Source organism: Penaeus monodon, chromosome 29, assembly GCF_015228065.2.
Source record: "Penaeus monodon isolate SGIC_2016 chromosome 29, NSTDA_Pmon_1, whole genome shotgun sequence".
Lineage (NCBI taxonomy): Eukaryota > Metazoa > Arthropoda > Malacostraca > Decapoda > Penaeidae > Penaeus > Penaeus monodon.
Genome location: NC_051414.1, coordinates 10,928,165 through 10,929,139, shown reverse-complemented (window position 1 = coordinate 10,929,139; position 975 = coordinate 10,928,165). Strand labels below are relative to the sequence as shown.

Here is a 975-nt window from a genome sequence, read left to right as displayed (position 1 = left end):
CAACTTACTCCTTTAACACCCTTCTTGAGTTTGTCATCGATAAATAATGACAGGTACTCCGGTGATTTACTGTTTAGGTTGAGGAAATATTCGAAATCTGCTGCGATCATTTGCTTGAAGATCTTATCATTGTTGAAGGAATTGTGGAGGAAGTGGTCGAATCGGTCCTTCAAGTCCAGCAAATTCTGGAAGTCCAAAAACTCTTAGTAATTATGCACAACTTTGGCCTTATTAATCTCTACATTACTTTAATCCTCGCCTAATCTAGAGAAGAGATTTGCAAGAAAGAGACAAGAAAAACTTTTTCTGAAAAAAAAAGAAAGATTATCATTCTCACCTGTACAAACGTTATAGCATTCTTTCCTCCCTCCTCTTCAGCAACTAAAGCTTTGCCCTGTTCTCTTAAGTGTTGTGATACACACTCAGCTACCGCACGTAATCCATCAGAAACCCTAGACATGAGCTTGTACATGCAAGCTAGATCTTCTGTTTTATTATTCTTGAGCATGTGTACAACACCAGAGTTTTCCATCTGCAAGCAGAAATTATTAAGCTGATACAAAATCAATGATGGTACAAAAAAATTTAATATTTCAAATTAAAGTTTTGAAAAAGGCCACTTTGAGGGATACCCCTTACCTCAACAATGGTCTTCATATGCTTCTTAATTAGTTCTTCTTCTACAACTTCTACTATACGTCGTTCTGTGGATTCATCTAGATAATGCTTAGCCCGTTCAGCCTCTTCCATAATCCTTGCTTCTACTCTCTTAATATAAACTGATGCACTATTCTCTGCTAAAAATTTCTGGCTCTCCATCTGTGCAAAGAAAATAACAATTAATATTTTCAGAACTGACAACTCAACCTAATAACTGCAGTAAAATCTTAAGGAAAGTCTAGACTGGACACAGTTTTGAGACATCTGTACATGTGATAAGCATTACACATTTTTTTTCAAAGGACACAAAACTAC

General features: G+C 36.0%; 1 protein-coding gene across 1 annotated transcript in view; it reads right to left on the bottom strand.

Moving 5' to 3' along the window:
* The window catches only part of LOC119591953 (cullin-3-like), a gene marked incomplete in the record, with an annotated part of 23,768 nt that overhangs the window by 7,310 nt on the left and 15,483 nt on the right, over window positions 1-975 (bottom strand). Inside the window, 3 exon segments of the mRNA XM_037940707.1 lie at window positions 9-185; window positions 338-532; window positions 640-819. Of these exon segments, the coding sequence (XP_037796635.1) occupies window positions 9-185; window positions 338-532; window positions 640-819 (552 nt within the window).